This window comes from Pieris rapae, chromosome 16, assembly GCF_905147795.1.
Source record: "Pieris rapae chromosome 16, ilPieRapa1.1, whole genome shotgun sequence".
In the NCBI taxonomy this organism is placed as follows: domain Eukaryota; kingdom Metazoa; phylum Arthropoda; class Insecta; order Lepidoptera; family Pieridae; genus Pieris; species Pieris rapae.
In genome coordinates this window covers 7,071,200-7,092,301 of record NC_059524.1, presented here as the reverse complement: position 1 = coordinate 7,092,301, position 21,102 = coordinate 7,071,200, and the positions used below count along the sequence as shown (strand labels likewise).

Sequence of the window (21,102 nt, the reverse complement as noted above, 5' to 3'; positions counted from 1 at the left end):
TATTTTATTAATATCTAATTTTATTTATATAACCACTACTATGCAAACAGTTTATTTACAGAAATATTGTTTTGGTTATGCTAAAATAGACGACATTTTCAAATCACATAATATTATGACAGAAAAATTATATAAATTAAATGAACTAAGTGACTTAAAAGTTAATATAATACATACTATTCAATTTAAACTTATAAGCTTTCTTTTGAAATAACATTTTTTGGATAAATTTAGTGAGAATTGGCAGTGATATTTTCAATGGTATTTTATGAATACCTATCATAACAATCATAAAGGTAAAGGTAATACAAATCGAAATGCTTATTAATATACAGGCCCGTATGACTAAAACAGTTTTAATTTGTGCTAGAAATGCTGTTATGTAAAAATAGTAAAACTTATTTTTAATAGTACTAAACCATCAATAAAGCTTAAAAGACGTCTGAGAATACGGGCCTAGTGAGTCGTCTATTTCACATTGTGTCGGCGTCGTCCACGGTAGCGGCCATAGTTGGGGCGGTATCGTGGTCTGTGGGGCAAAGGCCTGCGCACGACTGCGTTAGGTACGGCCTCAACTCCAGCTGGCCGTGAGGCGTACCCCGTCGATGGACCCGGATTCCGTCGTTTGCACACTACACATCTAAAAAAACAAATACATTTATTTATGACAGCGACATCGTCAAAGAAAACTACGCACACAATCAATCAAATCAAACCGATAATCCACATCATCATAACATTTGATTTTTTTATTTTTCTTATTTTTTATTGTTTCTAAATAAAGTGTAGAATCTTATGTATCAGTAGTAGGTGCTTAGTACTACTTTATCGGTTTTTTTCTAAATTCTTTCCCCAATATAAACTGGCCGTCAGCAAGAAACAGTCATGAAAAATGTAACGGTGTAAAAACAATTATTTTGTTTTGATAGCTTTAGCTTTTTTGTTGTGTTTGTTAGAGCACCATTTATTGAGAAAAGTTGCAGGCAATATAGGCTGGCAGGCAATATGTAGGTTCCACACCATATAGATCAGGCTACGACCGAATTACTGCTAGTTTATATCAAATTTTTATTTAAACTTTACCTGCTGATTTTGGATATTTGATCAACTTTTAGTGTTTGCTGTACTGGGCGTGAGAACATTTTATTATCCTCGATCGTAGATAGCCAGTAGGAGATGGCTGTAGCGAAATAGTTACATCTTCCAAGGCCATTGCACTCTATGAAGGGACGTGTTCTGAAGTCCTGGAGACAGGAACCTGGCGATATCAGACTCTGACCTGACGCATCTGGGCCAGCTGTATGCTGCGAAAATTATATTCTTATTACCTAATTTTTAGAGGTCTCCGGAGGATCTCCGTTATTAGTTTTCCTATATTTCTACTTATAATTATGACGTTCCATATCCTAAATGGGCAAGCGGTAGACAGTATACACTGGCTGCTTAATTGATTTTTGCTGCTGCGAAATTAATTGTATTGATTAGTGTTAGGAATATGAATTACTTACCATTAAAAAGCTGTATCCCACCCATAATTCCTCCCATTCGTTGGGACAAGAGGGTGGTGTACTACTTTGACTGTGCAGGGCTATAGCTCTTGTAGGGGATTCACAAACTTGGCATCTGTAAGCATTATTTGTGTGCAAATTGAGTGAAGTTAATAATTCATAAAATACAGGAGAAGCCTTGTTACACTAGTAAAAGTACCCTGATAACGAATCTAGGTTCGAAAACCAATAAGTGCCCAAATGTTTTTTCTTTTAATGCTATAGATTTTTGCTGTTAGTGTAAGGAAAAAGGATCTATTAACCAGATAATTCAGTGGCGAATTATGTGGTTACATGTCATATTATAAGAACTCAAATAATTATTACCTTTTTTTAATTTAAAGGAATTTAAACCTTACCTAGAAATATATGATCCGACGTCCCTCGCTTGGATGGGCGTCATAGCCATCGGCATGGGCTCTGGTGTTGAAAGCCAGAAACTGTAATCTTCTCTTTGAGCGAAATTACATACGTCGTTAAGATTGCAGAACATAAATGGCATAGTTGAGAATCTACGAAGGCAGCTTCCAGGAGCACCTAAAAGAGGAAATATTATAACTACTGAGTTGGAAATGATAGTGTAATCACACTAGTTACCTATATATACTACAAAATATAACAACGATCCATCCTTACATACCTACTTAGCTATTCGCATATTAAACTTACTCACTCCTATTTACTGAAGGTATAATGCTCGATTCACGAGGACCCTTTCGCTATTATAGATGTCGTTTTAAAAAAACATTATAATAGGCAAACAAATTTTTGAAATAAAAAATATTTTGTAAATTAGCAACATCCATAATACCAAATGTACCTACTGATGTAATGTAATAATAAATGTAAGGCAAATCAACAAATTCATGCATGAAACGAAATAGAAAATTAGAAAATATTATAGTTGTGGTAACGAACCTAAGTCTTGTCCATGTGCTTTGGCGTTGGCTATAATATGTATAAGTGAAAATCCATCCCACATTGGTGTTGTGCCGGCGGGACAGTGGGGTATCATTCTAGATTGTGAATGAACCGTGAAGTAAAATCCACGCGATTTTGGTATCGGAGGTGGGGGTGCAGGTACTCCTTGAGGGCCCGGTTTACCAGGTAAGCCATCCAGACCTACAGTACCCTTAAGTCCTATTTGACCCCGTTCCCCCTGAGGACCGCGCACCCCTGGTAATCCAATTCTACCAGTGTCTCCTAACACTCCTTTCATTCCTGGTATACCATTTTCACCAAAGTCTCCGGGCTTACCACTGAGACCAGGAAGTCCTTCGTAACCTAACGGCCCTGGTTCACCAGGAGGACCGGGATTCACTTCCGACGGTAAGACAACATCTCCCTTGTCACCTTTTATACCCTTTCTTCCGGGATATCCAGGAAGACCGGCTCTACCGATTGCACCCATTACTCCTTTTAATCCTTTAAGTCCCTGCGAGCCTGGATAACCATCCCGCCCGAATTCTCCTGTTTCTCCTCGCTCTCCCTTAATACCGAAGAAACCAGGTTGTCCAGGGGCACCTGTTTCGCCTTTTGGGCTTATAGCGAAACCTGGTTCTCCTACGTATCCTTTCAGTCCTCGAAAGCCTGGTTGACCTTCCATGCCTCGTGCTCCAGGTATACCCACGTTACCGCGCCTTCCTGGCCGTCCATCCATTCCTGACATTCCTTTAGGCCCTCTAAAACTAAGTCCTGGTTGTCCAGGTTGGCCAACTGGCCCATCAACCCCAAAGTCACCAGGAGCTCCTTTTTGACCCATATTACCAGGCCAACCAGGCAATCCATCTTTTCCAGGTAGGCCTGATTCCCCCCTTTCAGCATTTATCCCATCTAATCCAGGTAGTCCAGGAGGCCCAACCTCACCTATAAATCCCTTTGGACCCTGTTCTCCTTGGAATCCGATTTCACCTTTAGCACCATAGTCACCTTGTTCGCCTTTTATACCGGTCCTTCCAGTAAAACCAGGCTCACCAGTTTGTCCTTTTGATCCCAGAAAACCTTCCATACCAAAGTCTCCAATGTCTCCTTTAGTGGCTGGAGAGAATGACCTAGGACCAATATCTCCTGGTATTCCTTTTACCCCAGGAGGCCCTGTAACACCTTTTAATCCAGGCAAGCCTATGTCACCTGGAATTCCTGGAGCCCCCATTTTACCAGGTTCACCTTCCATACCAATGTCACCCGAAATGCCACTTTCGCCAGGAATACCTATAGGGCCCGGTTCTCCTTTGAAACCGTCAAACCCATGGCGTCCTGGCAAACCTGGAAACCCTGGAAAACCTTTATCTCCAATTTGCCCATAATAGCCAGGTACCCCTCGCTCACCTATGGGTCCCTTAATCCCTTTGACGCCTGTGAATCCAGGAATACCTGAACTACCTCTTTGACCTTTAACGCCGTCAAAGCCTTTTATATTTAAGCCAGAATCGCCTTGATCACCTTTTTCCCCATTTAAACCATATAGTCCAGGCCGTCCAGAATCTCCGTTTTGCCCTGGTTCTCCTACATCGCCTCTCATTCCAGTCAATGCATCTTCTCCTTTTAATCCCTGAAGACCCGCAAAACCTTTATCACCTCTCTTGCCCTTAATTCCAGGTAAACCGTCAAGTCCTGGATAGCCCGGTTGACCAAAATCACCGGTTTTTCCTTTATCACCGTGTAAACCAATTAATCCAGTTCTACCAGGCTGACCCGGATATCCTTGACCACCCATTTCTCCACGATCGCCAGCTTGACCATCATTACCGGGTATCCCCATTAATCCTGGGACTCCAGGAAAGCCTACTGTACCACGTTCTCCAGTTGCACCTCTAAAACCAATAGCTCCAAACTCTCCCTTAGTTCCTTTCGGACCTACGTCTCCGGGCAATCCATTGTAACCCTGAAGACCAGGTTCTCCAATAGCTCCGATGGAACCCATAAATCCAGGATGTCCAGGCATACCAGGAGCTCCTTGTAGTATAATGCCTGACATTCCTTTACGACCCTACAAGTGATTAATTATCTATTAATTTACATATTATATAACTATAATAAATTATATATAACTATTATAATCCTATGTAACATTATAGATATTATTAATTATTATTTGAATTCAAAGAAAAACCACGTTTAGCTGCCATAAAATTTCCTAAACTAATACAAAACAAAGCCATGTAGCAACTTATTTTTAGAGATTGCAGCTAATTAATGTCCGCATGTGCTTATGTCATAAAAATTATTTCATAATTGCGTTCTATAATAAAGTACGTGTACAGTAAAATTTATCAATCGAAACTTTTTATTCATATATTCAATATGTATAGTCGATTTAATTTTCCTTCCCATTCTTTACCCACAATAATACGTAAGTAAAATTATTACTAGGATTCCTATACATTTATGATTTATAAAATGTTAAAATTATTAAACAATTTACCTCGGAGCGCAGTATATATACGTAATCATGTTTAAAAATATAAATTTTACTACGTGTCTAATTTTAATTATCTAACGAATACATTTCACACGATACTTACTAAAGGTCCCTGCGGCCCTTGGGGCCCAACATCACCGGCAATTCCAGTTTCACCCTTAGGTCCCATGGGCCCTCCAATACCTGGGGAACCTGGATAACCTGGTTCACCAACATCTCCCATTTCACCGGGTAAACCATCTATACCCCTTTCTCCATAGATGATAGCCAACCCCACTTCACCTCTTGAACCTTTTTTGCCTTTATCTGCGCTAAATCCGTCCATACCTCGTGGACCAGGATTACCAGGCTCTCCAAATGGACCTATATCTCCCTTTTCACCAGGAAACCCTCTGCTTCCTTCAGGCCCTTGCAGAGACACACCAGTGTCACCTATGTCACCTCTTAATCCTGGTATTCCATCATATCCCCTCTCACCCATTTCACCTTTTCTACCCCTCAATCCTAAAACATTAAAAATATTAGCATACATGTTATTTATATGATTTGTTTCATAAACTAAAATTAAATAGGTATTATATGCAAGTTTTTTTACAAAATAATCTATCGTCTGACTTGTTTTAACATTACTTAATTAATCGTAATACTACATTTATATCATGCAAAATTAGATAATACCTTCTGGACCAAATGGCCCGATGTTTCCTTTTGAACCCTTTGAGTTAATCTCCGAACCGATAGCGTCCCCACTCTCTCCTTTTAAACCATCATCACCGGGCTCTCCACGTTCACCCCTAATAAAGTGTTTTTGGAAAAAAGGACAAAATATCAAATAACTTCAATTTTGGACCAAGAGTAATACGAATCAAAAAGTAAAAAGTATTTTATACAAATTAGAAGTCGATAAAAAAGTAGAAGAATGGAAAATTTATGTCTGGTCGAAGCTCATTATAATAATATTAATATACCAAATTAATTATTAATATAAAAAGTGCTGGCCGCTTCTCGAGACATGCCGCACTCAATATCTTACGGTCCCGTGCCACCGTCACGTGCCAAGTCTATTTTTTCCGACTGGGATTGCTAGAGACGATGGCAAGAGACTGACGCAGTTTGATTCCATGGAAGATGGGCCGAATTTTGGTATGGGATGCCATCTGTTCAGACACACTGGCCCCTTCTCATCTTCCTGGAACCAACAACAGAGCTGGTCCGGCTTGTGATGCGGCTGAAAAGGCTAAAGCCTGCAAATACAGGGGTCTAGACTCTGAATATGATTTTGTCCCATTCGGTGTCGAGACCCTTGTTCCGTGGGGTCCTAGCGCGTTAAGGCTTTTTAGGGAATTATTAAAAAGGTTAGTCGACATCACAGGAGAACGAAGAGCTGGCAGTTACCTAGCACAATGAATTAGTCTAGCTATTCAAAGGGGGAACGCTGCCAGTATCTTCGGAACCTTGCCTAAAGGGACCCCTTTTAATCATATTTTTTTTAATTATAAAATTTTAAGGTTAGTTATTAGGTATAGTATACCAAATTTTTTGTCAAAGTAATAATTAACATTCATAATGTGTGTACTTTGAATAAATAAATTGAATGTAAACTCTGTAGTAATCTATACTCTTAGTAATCTATACTAATATTATAAAGAGGAAAGGTTTGATTTTTTGTTTGTTTGTTTGTTTGTATGAATTGAATAGGCTCCGAAACTACTTGGCAGATTTGAAAAATTCTTTCACTGTTGGAAAGCTACATCATTCCTGAGTGACATAGGCTATATTTCATTTTCAAAAAAAATAGGCATCCTTACTAAAATTACGATAACATTAACATTTGTTTATTATTTGATACAATTCTAACAGATGGCGCTGAGTTAAAGGTAGTTTAGTTTAGGTCCGTGTCGTGGTACCAACGTTTCACATAAGTTCTCCTACGGTTTCCCTTGATTAATTTACTACTATGTAATATAACAAAAACCTTAGCCACAGCAACGCTTGGCCGAGTCTGCTAGTAAATAATAAATTTTGAGTAAATATACTAACTTTATGCCTTGCTCTCCTTTCTGTCCCGTCAAGAAGGCGTACGGTACATCGGCGTTTCGACCAGGCCATCCAGGTGCTCCGTCGCGACCGTGAGTACCATTGCGTCCAGGAAAACCAGGCAGACCGTCGTTGCCTGTCATGCCCTTAAGACCAGGCAGACCATAGTCGCCGGGTGGTCCAGGCCATCCAGCATCTCCTGGTAAACCGGCATCTCCCAAAAATCCTAAAAGTAACATTTGTCAGATTGCTTTTACTACATATATATTTTATATTGAATCGCTGTAACTGGATTCAATTCATTACCTAGGGGTCCTTGTGGGCCTTTTTCAGCTAAAGTCAATGCGTACGGTGGATTTATTAAACGCCCTTTTCGCCCTCGTAATCCTTGTGGTCCAGCCATTCCAGATTGACCTTTATTTCCTTTCACTCCTTTTTGACCGGGAATGCCGGGATATCCTGGTAAACCTTTCATACCCCGGGGGCCGGGTAACCCTTCATACCCAGGGAATCCTTTTTGACCAGAAAAGCCATCATCTCCTCTTTGTCCCTTAGGACCAGGAAGACCTTTTGAATAAATTGATTATGAATAAAGAAGAATTAATTGTAGTTGTTAATTGACAGACAAATAAAATAAAAATTTACCGGATTTACAGACAGGGCAGTCATCTCCTTGTTCACCCCTTGCGCCATGAAGACCTGGTCGTCCAGGTATGCCTGGATCACCAGTAATACCAGGTGGACCAGGCGGTCCATCTTCTCCCGGTGGACCAACCCCATGAACACCTCGCCCAGGAAAACCAGGTGGACCCATGACACCATTATCACCTCTTTCACCTCTTAATCCTGGTGAACCGTCAGTACCAGGTGTACCATCTTCACCATAAGGTCCTATGACTGTAGCCCCTTTAAAACCTTTTGGACCCATAGGACCTATCAATCCGGGTGACCCTTGAGGTCCTCGCTGTCCTGGTAAACCTTTAAATCCGTCGTTTCCTGGCTCACCTTTAGGAGATATACCCATCACACCTTGACGACCAGGAAGACCTTTTATACCTGGTAATCCAGGCAGACCTACTATACCAGGTAGTCCAGGAGCGCCGTCGAGGCCGGTACTTCCCGTAGGACCGGGAGGACCTAGAGGTCCTTGAGGCCCCATAGAACCTGGTTTTAATGGTTCACTTAATGTTTCGTCGTATATACCAGGCTCTCCCATGAAACCTTGTTCACCAGGAGTACCGGCTCTTCCTTCCTCTCCTATTTCACCCGATAGTCCATCATCACCGTCTAAGCCCGAGTAGCCCGGTGCTCCTTTATCACCTTTAGGCCCAGCTGGACCTATTGCACCTCTCACACCTGGCTTTCCTCTTGGACCATTTTCTCCTTGGTCACCTTTATATCCTTGAGCACCATGTAAACCATATGGTCCCTATTAAACATTTCTACGATTATTATGCAATTATCGTGTTATTATTTTTAAATGTTCGTTTTTTTCTACTTTTTATTATTTCCATTTAATGAATAACGAACTTACCGGTCTTCCAGTCGAACCAACTTCTCCTTTTATGCCTTTGACTCCCTGTTGACCTCTTGGACCCCGATCTCCTCTATTACCTTTGGCTAAAATTGTTATATTTTGCTGTACTTGTTGGATGTAAACCACTTGAGCTGGTCTTCCAGGATCTCCAACTTCGCCTTGATCTCCTTTTTCACCAGGTGAACCTACTACATCTTCACCAGTGTCACCTCTGTACCCTGGCACACCAGGGATTCCCATTGGTCCCTGAAATTAAAGTAAAATTTATAAAATGGTAAATCGATACCCAACGTAGTACCTAATATAAAAATGTATAAATCAAAAAGACCAACAAATTAATTAAATTTGTAACCTGATCTCCCGTTTCTCCTCGTGGTCCACTATCTCCTATCCAACCCGTTGGACCAGGAGGGCCTGGAGCTCCATGACGACCAAAGTCACCTTGAACTCCTTTTGCACCTTGTGAGTTTACACCTCCTTCACCTGCTAAACCCTGGGCTCCTTTCTCTCCGTATGGACCTGGTAGACCTCTATCACCAGGAATTCCCTGGGGACCTGGTAGGCCTATTGCACCATCAACTCCACTACACCCATCCAATCCAAATACTCCTCTGATACCCTCGAATCCTGGTGGACCCTAGAATTTTATTTGTTTTTTGTAAGCGATCAATTCCAAATAAAATAATAACCATTTTAATATTACATAGTACTCGTTATTAAATAAATTAATTTTGTTTAGGTAAATTAAAGAATTACCTGTGGCCCAGTATATCCTCGTGGTCCGTATGGTCCATCTGACCCCTGAAACAAATAAAAATGTAACATAAGAACGCAACTGTAACATAAAATGATAATTTCTCAATTTAACATTTATAAAGAGAACTTACCCTTTCACCCTTGTCACCTGCGTCTCCTCTTTCACCTAAGTCCCCTAACTCCCCCATAATACCCATACGACCCTCTGGGCCATCATCTCCATATTCTCCTAGTATCCCGGGTATACCCGGAGGGCCCGGATCACCTCTGTCTCCTTTTAATCCAGTACAATCGCATCGTGTTTGATTGCAGACAACCTGTTAATAAGTTTTATTTACATTAATAAATACGACACAGTCGACATTGTAGTTATTTTAGATTATTAGATGTGATTTAATATTAGACTGTGTAATCTGGTAAGTATTATTGTATCATTATTGTAACATTATTGTATCATATTCTTGCAAATAAATATATTATTATTATTATTAAGGTGGTGTTTTTTTTACAAATTTAGATGGACTGCCAAAATAACACAATTGAAAGCTATTTATCCTAATATACGCATTAATTAATATTCATAGATCATATCTTGAATTTTTAATTAAATTATCGGTAGCGAGATGTGTGAGCTCACCATAAGATTTGTCTATATGCATCTTAATCAAACAAGTTTAATATTAAGCCATGAAAGCAGAACGTCGTAAACAATATTTGATTGGGAACATTAAGTAAAACAATGAGCGTGCCTTATCATCGGGACCTCTGACACAGATTCCCGGAGTAAGTGTAAGACCATTGCACTTCCTACCACTTAGTAGAGCATATAAATCACTGATTAAAGAAAATTTAATGCAATATTTGTTTTTCCTGCTTTAAATGGATTTTATAAAAAAATATCAAGCATACGAAGCATTATTCACTTCTGCTTCATTCAGTACTGCTCAATTATTACTAGGGTGATTTTTCCAAAAAAAAACAGTTTTTCACATGTCACTTGCAGTAGAAAAATCTTTAACTGTACTACGACTGCTATTCAGGAAATAGTTAAACGTAGTCATTAGTAATTCAGTTTCTAAATTTAAATCAAATCAAATCAAAAATCATTTATTCATATAGGAAAAATAATGTACACTTATGAATGTCAAAATTAAACAATTTATACATTTTATATACCCAAAAGTGGTAGTGCCATCATAGTATTTTTTAATATAGAATAATATCATAAAATATTTTATTTTACTGGTTAGTAAAATATTCAATGAATGTGAAAAGATCAAGACGAAGAACACAGAATTTCGTAGCTCATATGCTAAGACGATCATTATTTTACTCAATGACTTCAACAGAACAACAGGGTAAGTAGGTCGATGATGTCACTTCAGCAAAACGATATAATAATTAAAAACACTATAATAAATACGTTGATGAGCTTCTGACAAGTCTTATTTTTCAATTGTTTCAGACTCCCCGTCAGTCTGACCCCCGAATCATTCAAATTTAAATACTCAAAAAAATAACAAAAGAAGCGGACAAAAGTAAACCCGTTACTTAAAATAGCGAAATAATGTTGTTGAAAGAAAATTGTACTAAAAAACATTATAATGAAACGCTTATAAATATCATATTTGTTTTAAAATAATTATCACACAACACGTGTAAGTGCTTCATTATAAAAAAACATTTATCATTAAATGTATCTTAATGACCTTTGAAATTTAAAGTTTGTATTTTTGTCTAGAAATAACAATTATTTATATTAGTTTTAGTGTTCGCTAAGTAGCTAGGCTAGCTAGCCTTTGGTAGTATCTACTTTTGGTTAGTAGCTACTCTTTGTGCCCTTTGGGGCCAAAGACCGTGCGCTCGAAAAACGGCGGTGCAATGCAATTGTTGTATGTGCAACACACGTTTGTACGGTGACACAGTAAAAATCTTGGCCTGACTTCCTTAAAATCTTCGTCGTGTGTCAAGCACAGAAAGCTGATCACACATCCATTACAGACAGGATGCGGTTACAATAATCATCGCCGCCTGGCATACCAGCATTGAAAAAAAATGGAAGCTTTAATCAAACTGAACAAGACAGAAATTAATTGTTATTTCTTTCATTAAATGTATGGACCTTTATATTTCATTACATATTTAAACACTCCATATTTGCCGATCTCTACGGAGAATAGAGCAAGTGTCATCGCAATTTATTAAGAAGGCGTTTCAAACGATATCAATTTACATTTGCAACGAGTTACATTCGTTTGAGGACACTATTTGATAGAGTCATATTTGTTAGTGTTCTTGCAATCAAGGTTAATTCTTGTTTATGAGTTTGTAGTATAATTCTATAAAACCGAATTCGTTTATAATAAATAGTTTATATTTTGTAATAGTTAATTGACTCGTGTACTTAACATATTGCGGATAATACATGTCTGCCCTAGGATTCTGTTCTTTCTGTAACACATAACGCAATATGTTGCATAAAACTCTAGGGCAGACAACGACCGATTATTAACTGTACGAATGAATACCGAAAATAAAGAAATGGTAGCCAACCCAACATAGTAAGGCGAGTACAAGGCCCATGATCTTCTTAGGACGCCTTGAGCGCATGCGCCAGGATCAGTAAAAGCATACCTAAACCGACCTAGTAGCCGGGAAACTGTCGGCCAGCTCTGGTACTGCTACAATGATGGTAGAGGAGTACCTAATATAGCTACGAGTCAGTAATTTACGACAAAGACATAGAAAAATATACATTGGAAGTTTCTCGATTGAGTACATCTCAATTTATAATTGAAACTGGAAGGCAACATTGAAGGACGTACATAAAGCATGAATTATCAAATTTTTAAGTATCCTAGATTGATAGATAGAAATACGGCGCTGGATTTAGGGGCAGAGTGACAGGGATCCACTATATAGACTTCGAAATAGAAAACTTTTAAAAGTCCAACTACTAAATCACTTCGGCTTTGATTTTTTTGCCGATTAACCTTTACCTATAGTACTTTGTACAGTTATGATAATGTTGTTCTAAGATATTAACAGAAATCATTGATCTCGGCTGAAAAATATAGAAGATATTCATTATTATAGATTTTTTTGGAGCTGGTGTTCCCACTTTGTTGCCCCTAAGCCTCCACACTTTTAAATAACCACACATTAATAATTGTTCATTTTTTACGTAGCTGTCTACGAAACGCTACGATCTATGTGCGATGCCCAAAAATATTTAAAAAACTATTACGACTTAAAACTAGACTTTCCTTGAAACTCAATTTATTGACGCATGCATCTTGATTGTAAAGTAATTTATACTTCATTTAAATCTAAGGACTATATATCACCGAAACAAATGACGTTATCTTAAATTAGTTTATTGTTTTGCGTCTAGTAATTTGAGTTTACGATGCCACTATGTTATTTATAAATGCACTTAGTCCTTTGTACTAAAACAAGACAAATGTAAATTTAATAACATATAAGCATATCCGGTAATATACCTTACATAACACTCTGTAGACAATATGTAAAAAATGTAATGTAACAATATATAAAAAATGGCACTGTGAAGACACCGAAGAATATAGCATAATAATTACGTATATAAAATATAGTTTGTTCCCTCGACCTTCATTGAAAATAAATAGAAGAAAGTTAGTATTAAATTACCTTTCCTAAAGGGATTCCTTTTAATAATAATATATTTTTGTTATTATATTTATTTTAAGGTTTTTAGTTTTATATTCAAGGCGGCTGTTTGTTTTATTTTTAAGTTTATTATTGTTGAAAATATTCTTGTTGTGACATTTATTAAACTAGATATAGCAAAATTTAAAAATTAGGTATTATGCTGTCAGCCACTGTGTAAAAACACAAATATAGTTAATAAATGAAATACCTAATAAATAGACGTAAAAGCTTAAACCGGTTTATTACGGATACGTTAAAGTTGTACTCGCGAAAACATAACTACAGATTTAAGAGAAGCTCTAGACTACTTTAAGATCTGTGGTTAATGTAAACGATAATGTGCAAACTCTCTTGTTTATGACCAGGTTTGAAAGTACATAAATACAATTAAGATAAATCAATCGTATCTAATTAGTTCTTTGCTACTATGTCACATTTTTCAGTGCGAACAGCGCTTCCTGTGGCGTGGGCGCTGTCAGTGTGCGTTCTTCCGGTTGACGCGTATTCTCAGGGACGCAAAAATACATGCGATTAGGCACATAGTTTTAAATTTATTATAGTCATAAATTTATAGCCTTAAAATCGCTATAGAAAGAAAAATTAGAAATATTGTTAATTATTAAATCAATTTAAATTTGAAACAGACACTTTGTTTGTAACACAAAGCGTATTAAAAGGTTGCATGTTATAAGATCTATAAATTAAATATATTGACAACAGAGTTCATTTCTTTTGTCCATTCGAAGCCGTCATTTCTTAGAATGCGCTATGAAATGCAGGCAATGCGAAATTCGCAAATACCGATATGGACACGCGTCTAACAGACCCAAACATATCGACAACGTTTAAAAAGGATGATTCTTACACAATTAAAGCTATTATTATCATGTTTATGACATGTATTTGTGTATATCAAATTTGATTGTTAATTGCGAATTAGCGTCTCTTAGTTATTTACCATTTTATTGAATTCGTTTTAAAAAAATGACGTAATATGCAATAGGTAGTTTGAATGTAGTGATTTTCGACTTATTGTTATACACTACCGAAACTGACAGCTAGCTTCTGTCATATTGCATTGATGAAGTCAGACTATGAAATAAGACTTGATAAGGAACATATTCAACTTAATTGTCTTTATCAATCATAATCATTACATACATTGCGTTGATTGCATCATGAATAATTCTGCTGAAATAATTTCAAATTCATCGGGTGGAATCATTACCGAATTTTTTTATGAATTATGTCATTAATGATTATAACATGTGGTAGGTATCAAAGCGATTATAGAACGCATGATTCATTGGTTGCAATTCATGGAACGGGCTGGATAAACAATCATGGCAGTGTCCCAGGCGATAACAGCCATTTGCACATCCCGCAACGTACGTCCCGTGCCTAACTTCATATTTCTTTCGTTCTTTGTTTAAAACGATATCCATAATGTATATTTATTTATTTAGTACTCCTACAGCTAACATAAATTATACATAATGACATACAAATACACTGAGCATATAGCCAAATATGGAATACATGATATATTTAACAATAAAAAGATTTAAAAAAGGGAACAAATAAACAAAAATTATTTAATACATTATACTTATTGTGATTTAATTTAATTTATTTAACTAAGCTTAAATTAGTTGTGTTGTGTGATGATGTAAAAGTGTGGGTATGTACGCGATGGTGTGTATGTGGGGTGTGCTCATGATGTGTGTGATTTCGCGCTGTGGATATTCCTAATAAATTTTTTAACCACATTCCGCGATAACCCAAACAAGTCAAGGCCCAAATAGTGGTCATTGTATGTCCGGGCAGCGCGATACAAAACTGATATATGTAGGTAACTAGTGCACTAAATCCTTCTGGATGTATCCTTCGTTTATGAGTGAAACATATTAAACCTGAAAACCTGGTATTTTATTATGGTGTTTTGGTAAAAACGTATTAATATGAGCAAAAAGTATGGCCCTCAAGAAGAATGACTTATGAAACCAGTACAGGAATATGTCTGGCCCATGGCCTGTTGGGAGGTTACGGTAGTTAATTTATTTAACTTTTAATATTGTCTTTGTCATTGTCATAATATATGCGTCCTATCGAAAGGTATATATGTATATAAAGGTATATGTAAGTAATAGTAGCTATCTGTACATAATTAAACGTTTATTTTCGTTGCATTATAACTAATAAAACTATGTCAAAAAAGCAGAGCAAACTCAGATTTACGATCGGTTTACTGGAATCTGGTGACCCCGGTAACTCGTAAACGCGCTCCCGATACACAATGTGAGTTGTACTTGCAATGTGACTTAATGCCACAAAAATAGACTACCTAGCTATAAATTTAAATCTGCTATCGTCATTTTTATTAACAATTTTTTTCACGTGAATTATAATTTAATTATTATAGAATTCTATTTACATGAATCAAGTGTTATATGTTATTTTAATGGACACGAGTATATAAGAGATTTTTGATTGATTAATTGTTGCTTTGCAGATTCAAATTCTTTGAAAAATCGAATAGATGTATCTATTAGAAAAAAAAAATGTCTTTAAAACTAAACGGAAGGACATGCATCGTTTAGTCAGAGTACTACACGTAGTTAACTATGGAAATATATGATAAATTAATACTTTTGCGCTGTCAAAACCTGATTTAATATTGACATAACGCAATAGCCTGTGATCAGATTTCTGTCAAATACGGTGGGAAATTAAATATCATCAAATTAGTTCAGGAATCCTAAATGCAAACAACTGCAAATATAGTTTAAGAATATAACCGTATATTAATGTGCCTTTTGTTGCAGTACTGAAACTATTGACCTATTTTACGTTACTGGAAGTAAGCAATAACTTTCAGTGCAGCTATAAACTGCAAGTTGCAAAATGGCTAACCAATTCTATATTATTTAATCTATGCATCTTTGTCGGTGGTTTTAATTGTATACCAACTTGTTATCACTGTTCATGCAAAATACTTTTTTTAAGATGATAATCTTATCAAATATAAAGTAATTCATAATCTTTTTATTTATATTCTTCATAGATTTATTTACTTTTTGGTTATTTACGATTAGGCGTAAGAACTCCATTTTAAAAAAAGTCATGAACTGTGCAATTCGGTGACTTATTTCCAAGTTTTTATTTCTAGCGACGATTAAAAATGGGAATCATAGTGTAACATCCTCTTGAGTTCAATGTTCTGTACGTCAAGGCGATAAAACAGCGACTCATGAATTGAAGCGAACATTGACAGGACGATTCACCCCGGAATAAAGTTACGGATAGCGACGAACAATAAATAACTTATAATATCTTAGCTATTATATTTAACGATGCTCTATGTCGTTATAAAGTTTTTTTGTTATATATAAACACCTGTATAGTATATAAAACACATAAGTTTGTTTCCATCTTTGTAAAAATCACGTTATAATTCCATACTATCAAAATAATTAAGACGTAATATAATTTAAACAGCGCTTTGAACTCTTGTGATAACACTGTAGTGTCCTAAATCAAATTCATTCTAAAATTGTTATCTTTCATGATATGGTAATAAAATTTTAATTATTTCGGCAACAATTGCAAAAATTGTGTTAAAATAAACGACAAGTTGATAATACACTTCCTGTGCGCTCGATAACGGATCCTGCTGTTGCGACCCCGTTACGAAAGCTTCAATGGACACTGATTTTGACCTATTTCAATCGAGATAGCCTACTCTAAATTAAGATTAACTCTTTAAAATTTTAGTCACTCAATCATTCATTATCATTATCTGGATTTTCTATCTATATGTCATAATTTATTTTTATATTTAATAGCACTTCATTGAATTAAGGCCCATCGCCATCACTCATACCGCTTAAACAACGAAATTCTTTATAAGTATTAGCTTTTAATATTAATATATATTTTGGGGCGTTATTGGTCGCAAGCGATCAAAATCAACCCAAGGAACATTAGAGCATGAATTCAGGAAGAATCAATGCAGGAAGCAGGAAGCAGGAATGCTGAATGCAGGAAGTTTCCTTCACTGTATAGACAGAAAGTAAATAGTTATAATCATCTGGAATAAAAGCTGAATTCCAGCTTGTACTGCGGTTTTAATTACTCCGACTGACAAAAGTTGGAGGAGGCCTATAGCTACTTACATCAATTACCTTGCACATTCTTCATTCAGTTCTCTCATATTTATATTCATTCATTCGTATAAGCCCGCTTAAAATCAATATAGTGTCATCAACATAAAATACTTGGCTACATTCTTGGTTAAAGTGGAAGAGTTTTGTATTTCGTGCAGGTACTTGCTTTAATCTGCTACATATTTTTTCTTTCTACGCTTCTACTTAACAAAAATAAATGCGAGATAAGAATCATACTTAGTCTTTTTATAAATAATCCATTTTCCAATTCAGGTATCTCTAAATACAGTGGATAACTTTGGCATAATAATCGAAACTATTTATTTTCTCTATAAGGACGTTAAAAATCATACAAATGGTATGTAAGTTCTAAGTAGTTAACTACTGCTTATAGCATTAAGAATAGAGACGACTCAGTGCCAGGCTTAAATGTAACAAAGCACAAATGTTAGCGAAAGAAATATACTATTATTATTCATACATTTTAATTATTTGTAACATTTTTAACGGGTTAAAACAAGCGAAGGTCCCCACTGTATATTATCAAGCACAATTCGGTCTTGTCGCTAAATTTATCAAAGGTTACAACCTTTGGTGTCGTAAATTTTATTTAAATGATAAGATATTTTTTGGTACTAACACAATCATTACTGAGAATTTGTATCCGTAAAGGCACTCTGAATATTTGGCATGCTTATATTGATTCTGTATTGTCAATTGTTTTTATATGTACATTTAAGGGAATGTTAACATAATAACTATAATAATTATTGTATAAAATAAAATTATATCACAATAAATTTAAAAGAATATTAATTTACACTAAATTAATAAATTTGATTTTTCTCGTTGTGTTGTAATTTCATTAAACTATTACTATTTAATTTGGTTTGATTATAAAACAGTTCAAACGTTTCTCATGCTTTGTAGGGCGCATAATGTAGATTTGACTGAATTGTTTCGAACAGTGATGTTATTGTAAGAAGAAAGTCATAGATGACTTCCTATATTATACTTATGAACGAATGATAATTTTCATAGATTTTTACAAAGAGGCGAAATATATATTATCTAAATCCATGCTAATATTGTAATGAGAAAAGTTTTGTATGTTTAAAACCATTCATACATCATTTCACCATTAATAATACAACATTAGTAATAATATTATTAGTAAATTTATTTCATAATGATTTATAAGCACAATGTCTAGATGTGTGAAGCAGTGGTTATTTTACGCTTAACAAATGAATCCACCAATCGGCATTTATCAATGAAATGTTTATGCTAATTTGTAATTACTAAACTTAAAGCTGTTTTTTTAGGTCATGAGGGCGGTTAATGATAAAAATGTTGTTGCCACTTGATATGTACCGAATAAAAACGTTAAAAGATAATAGAGCAAAGGTTACCGTAACATCAGATTGTCTAATGAACACATTTATAATCTTGAAAATATAGTTCACATGTTAACAGAAAAAACGTATTTGGGGTATTCGGAAAATTAATTTAAACACTTCCATAAAACATTCACACAAATCTTGTTTCTTTTTTATTTTGTAAATAAACAGATAGGCTAAGAAATTCGTGCTGCTAAACAAAATCAGAAAATTTAATATTAATATATATAATTCATAGTAACCAATTGCAATTTAGTGTTTTCGCTACTGACGCAATTTAGATTCAGTTCAAAGGTCGCAATATTATGAAGACCAACATTTAGTTAAATTTGCTTTAATCATGGGGATTATGTACTAGATACTGCCAGTAAATAAATAGTAAACGTCCCAGCCCGAGACAAGGGGCAAGAAAAAAACAGCTTAATAACTTGATTTCTAAGTAAGTACATCTTTGTGAATTTTTAGAGGCCGCAAATTTATGATAGCATTTGATTGATGTTAATCATAAAAGTAAATAGCTGATTTGTGTTTGTGTTGAAAAGAGACAGTAGAGTACTTTAGTCAGAACGTCATCCCAGGCGCTGCTATAAATGTACTTCTGTGGTCTAGCATAGACAAAAATTTGTTTACTCTTTAGTCAAAGCTCAAAATTACTACTTACGTTATATTTGACTATTGCACAATGTTACCATGTTTTTTGTATTAAATTGGAAACCAGGAAAAAAAAATATCTTAACATACGAATTTATAATAAAATAACGATTACATAATGCTTCAATTTACGTCCATATCATACTCTAAAAGTATGTTATCTGTATTATTACTATTAATTAAATAAAAATTATTATACAGAAGATAAAGAACTGTGTCTCCATTAACTTTATTTATAACAAAAAATAAACGTCAAGATAGAGCTTTATATACCTACACACTATACTGGATGGCTAAATTGTTATAATGTTCATATAAACAATATCAATTAACATCCACGATACTTATATTGGATTACGCTTTTACTACAACAACCAAAACAAAGTTTTATTACGTCGGGAAATCAAATAGGCCAAAAATTATCTAGTCTATTAGAGCTCACTTGACAGTTGCGTTTGAGCGTCTGTGAAAAATCAGTTTTAGCGCGAAAATTAAAGAGTAACATAAATTATTTGATTGATTGTAATTAGTATAGAAACTACGATTAAGTTACGTAAAAAAAAATATTTTATAATGTAAAGTGTTAATTCCGTAAACGTTTACATAGGAAATGCCTCAGAACAACTTCCGGTCCAAAAGAACTTTGCGTTTGGGAAATGCAACTTTTAGACACTAAACGTAGACTTGTGAGTCAGTTCACTCTTATGTAGTCATTTAAAATAAACAAACTAAAAATGCAACTGGAATATATAAGAAAAACGGCATAGTAATGTATAACATAGAAATCATTATACTATCCAATTTCAGTATCAAAGAAAATTAGTATTTGCTAGATGAAAACCAAAACAATAGTTCTTATTTCACGTTTGTATTGTAGTCTATTTAACTTTAATATATAATAATAGCTGTAGACCAAAGATATTTAAGTAGAGTTTGAAGGTATATAGAGCTGTAAAATATGACAAGCCCGTATTAATATACTTGTTCTATACTTAACTTGTAAATTATTCATTTGTTAATATATTAATAAATAATATAAATTTAATAGTAATCACTAACGAATTTATTAATTTATGAATGTGTAAGAGTAGATTTGGAAACCCTTTTAATAAGGTATATGTACTGATAGACAAAGCCACAAGCGTGTATAAACTGGAGGAAATGTAAATAAACAATATTAGGCGACAAAAAACCTTAAAAGTTGAGTCTTTCTGTTTTTAAAAAAATATCTACTCCAGACCAAATTGATGAATTTCGAACATTGTATATGTACAGCATTAATGCGGTACTACAATGATTGATACTAATTGATCCTAACTTAGTGCGACTATGACTCCCATATAAAGAAATCAATATATTGTTTTGACGTAATGAAGGCAGACTTAGCGGTAAGTCTCATTTCTGAATCTTACTTGGTAACGACATCAACGAGATATCGACATAATAAAACTATAAAATAACATGAAAATGCATTATGTTTTATTAGTATATAATACAAATCAGAAAGTTCTTTAAATATAATAAGAGCTATATCTGGAAAAAGAAAAGTAATCAAATAAATAAAATGTTCGTCTATATCTGTTAAAAACAGTTAAAGAGTAGCCAAAGCCCAAAAGTAATAAATTATTACACAATAGTTATTCCTGTTTTTACAATCTTTTTGCATTTTTTCAGCACTCACAAACGCCCATGAAGACCATAGTGCGCATTCATAGACAAAGTTACATTTATATATGGATATTACACAGACTACAATAACTTTTTGAAAGGAATTTGAAACATTGCAGATTTCACTTTGAAATCCTTACATTGTGGCCGAGTTTTTATCAAGGCTTTTATAAATACACCTATGTATATACTATCTACACTTAATGTTAAAGAATCTTCATCTAAA

General features: G+C 35.0%; 1 protein-coding gene across 1 annotated transcript in view; it reads right to left on the bottom strand.

Annotated features, from left to right (window-relative positions):
- Nucleotides 1-52: 52 nt before the first annotated feature.
- LOC110999835 (collagen alpha-1(IV) chain) overlaps nucleotides 53-21,102 on the bottom strand; it is a 21,268-nt gene continuing 218 nt past the window's right edge. The window contains exons 2-15 of the mRNA XM_022269071.2: nucleotides 9,430-9,615; nucleotides 9,299-9,343; nucleotides 8,895-9,179; nucleotides 8,540-8,788; nucleotides 7,651-8,434; nucleotides 7,312-7,572; nucleotides 7,009-7,231; nucleotides 5,647-5,762; nucleotides 5,072-5,472; nucleotides 2,466-4,536; nucleotides 1,907-2,084; nucleotides 1,509-1,623; nucleotides 1,084-1,304; nucleotides 53-640 (exon numbers count right to left, since the gene is read on the bottom strand). Coding sequence (XP_022124763.2) covers nucleotides 469-640; nucleotides 1,084-1,304; nucleotides 1,509-1,623; nucleotides 1,907-2,084; nucleotides 2,466-4,536; nucleotides 5,072-5,472; nucleotides 5,647-5,762; nucleotides 7,009-7,231; nucleotides 7,312-7,572; nucleotides 7,651-8,434; nucleotides 8,540-8,788; nucleotides 8,895-9,179; nucleotides 9,299-9,343; nucleotides 9,430-9,615 — 5,307 coding nt within the window. The 3' untranslated portion in view covers nucleotides 53-468. The remainder of the gene's footprint in view (nucleotides 641-1,083; nucleotides 1,305-1,508; nucleotides 1,624-1,906; nucleotides 2,085-2,465; nucleotides 4,537-5,071; nucleotides 5,473-5,646; nucleotides 5,763-7,008; nucleotides 7,232-7,311; nucleotides 7,573-7,650; nucleotides 8,435-8,539; nucleotides 8,789-8,894; nucleotides 9,180-9,298; nucleotides 9,344-9,429; nucleotides 9,616-21,102) is intronic.